The 2180-nt window shown below is 23.8% G+C and overlaps 1 protein-coding gene across 1 annotated transcript; it reads left to right on the top strand.

The window, feature by feature from the left end:
• Positions 1-640: 640 nt before the first annotated feature.
• Positions 641-1141, top strand: PCYB_004100 (hypothetical protein; the record flags this gene model as incomplete). The annotated part of the gene is made up of 2 exons (XM_004227831.1): positions 641-907; positions 956-1141. 2 exons carry the CDS (start codon positions 641-643, stop codon positions 1139-1141), a joined length of 453 nt encoding a protein of 150 aa, XP_004227879.1.
• Between the last annotated feature and the right edge of the window lie 1039 nt (positions 1142-2180).

The raw sequence follows: 2180 nt of genomic DNA, 5'->3' as shown, positions 1-2180 counted from the left end.
TATTTATTATAACTTTAAAATATATTATAAATTTTAACATTAATAGAAATGCTATAAAATATATACAATATTATATTAATGTAGATTTATTCTTGAAGGATTGAGTTCTTAAAAATAAAATTTTAACCACAAATAATGTTTAATTATTATATATTATTCTAATAATATTTAATGTGTTAATTTTTAAAAAAAAAATATATATACATAAAGATTGAATAATATTTAATTTTAAAATATATCAAAATAACTACATAATTTTTTTATGTTAACTGATAATTGTTTTATTTGTAAAAACAAAAATATGCTCTAATTATTATTTCAATAAACAATATTTACCATCATAAATTGGTACATTTTAATGACGATTTCTTGGGAAGGATTTTATATATTACAATAAATGCATTAATGCGTTGTTAGGCTGAATGCCATATATGACACTCAAATAATTGTATAATATATAGCATTTAAGTATTAGTCAATATATTTTTTAATATTTAATGATATGTATAGATAATGGATGTATTAGCTTGTCCAGAATCAATTTCTAATGTATATATAATTTTTTCATTAAATATTGAAACATACGACAGCATTAAATATGAATATGCTAATGTTACTATAAATCAACAGTGGATTCATAATGATTATATTGCAATCTATAATAACATATATTTTTTTTCATTTTTGTTTTAATATACAGAAAGGGTCATGTATTGATTATTATTTCCGATTATACAATAATGTCCGAGTAACATTTTCTGACCAAACGTTGGGATATGTAAACATAATTAAAAACTATACTCATCCCTTTTTAAAACTTGTCTCGCTATATCTTGTAGAAAATTACCGTAGAGCCAGTGAATACTTCAGTAAAAATGGAGACAACACACAAAATGTTGCTTGTGAAGTTTTGAATAGATGGTTAGATCAAAAAAAATTTTTTTAACATTTTCAGAAAAATGTAATTCAAGTGTTATTGCATGGAATGCACAAGTTGAAGGATTATGGAAGACCATACAACATAATTTTGGTGCTAATCATTGCAATAGAGTTAATAAATTCTCTAATACTACTGTTATACCACAGGATATGCTTCCTGCTACATGTTATAGGAGTGTTCCAGAAGAGTGGGAATGTATGACCAAAACTCAATATGACAAACTTTTAAATTCAAAAAAATGTTCCTGTTCTGAAACCTCTTCCGATAAAACATGTATTTCTCTTACTGACTTATCTAATACTGTACCTCAAGTACAAAAGTCCGTACAGTGTGAAGCAGGTCCTTTAATAATACGTACCGTTGCTCTTACAGGAATTTGCACGTTTTGGGGAACACTTGTCCTTCTTTTATTTTTATATAAGGTAAAATAAACTATATATTTTTTCATTGTATATCTTCTATTTTAATATTCCAAAACGTTTTATTTAATTAATTATCACTAATGGTATGCATATATATAATGTATGAATGACTTTTTTTCTTTATTTAACAGTTTACTCCTCTTGTATCATGGATGTATAACCGCAAATTTAAGAAAAGAATGCGTATTCGTTATAACACTGAAGATGATGCATACGATACATTTGCAAGAGATCCTGTAAATATGGATGCTAATTTTGAAAACAGAAGAAGTTACATAAGTTACCATTCCGGGTGACACTAAATAATCAGAATTGCTACACTTTTATGTCAATTAAAAAAATATAATATATAAAATGTATTTAAATATAAAACAGATGTACTTAGTATAATCTGATTCATTAAGTATTATTTCGTATATTTAAACGCATGTAAAATGTGCGTGTTGCACTATATATTTTACAACTTTTATATAATTCAAATGTTTTATTCATACAAAACATTTCATAAGTTAGAAATAAATATATCCCAAAATAAACGTATTGTATTAAATATATAAAGAAGATTATGCTGAAATTAAGCTATAACCATGAAAAATCATAATATATACTTATATTTACTCTGATTCCGTTAATGCTATACATTTAAGAAAAATATTTTTATTCCACACACAGTACAAAAATAATACATTAGAATACACTTCTTAGAAAATATAACCTTATTTATTTTTTTTATTTGATTCATTCAGAATTTCAACCCCAAACTGTGAAGTGATATTTGATATTTACATAATCAATAATTATTTTTAGTATTAAATTAT

The sequence above is a fragment of the Plasmodium cynomolgi genome (assembly GCF_000321355.1).
Source record: "Plasmodium cynomolgi strain B DNA, scaffold: 0429, whole genome shotgun sequence".
Taxonomy (NCBI): domain Eukaryota; phylum Apicomplexa; class Aconoidasida; order Haemosporida; family Plasmodiidae; genus Plasmodium; species Plasmodium cynomolgi.
This window is presented reverse-complemented; position numbering and strand designations above follow the sequence as displayed.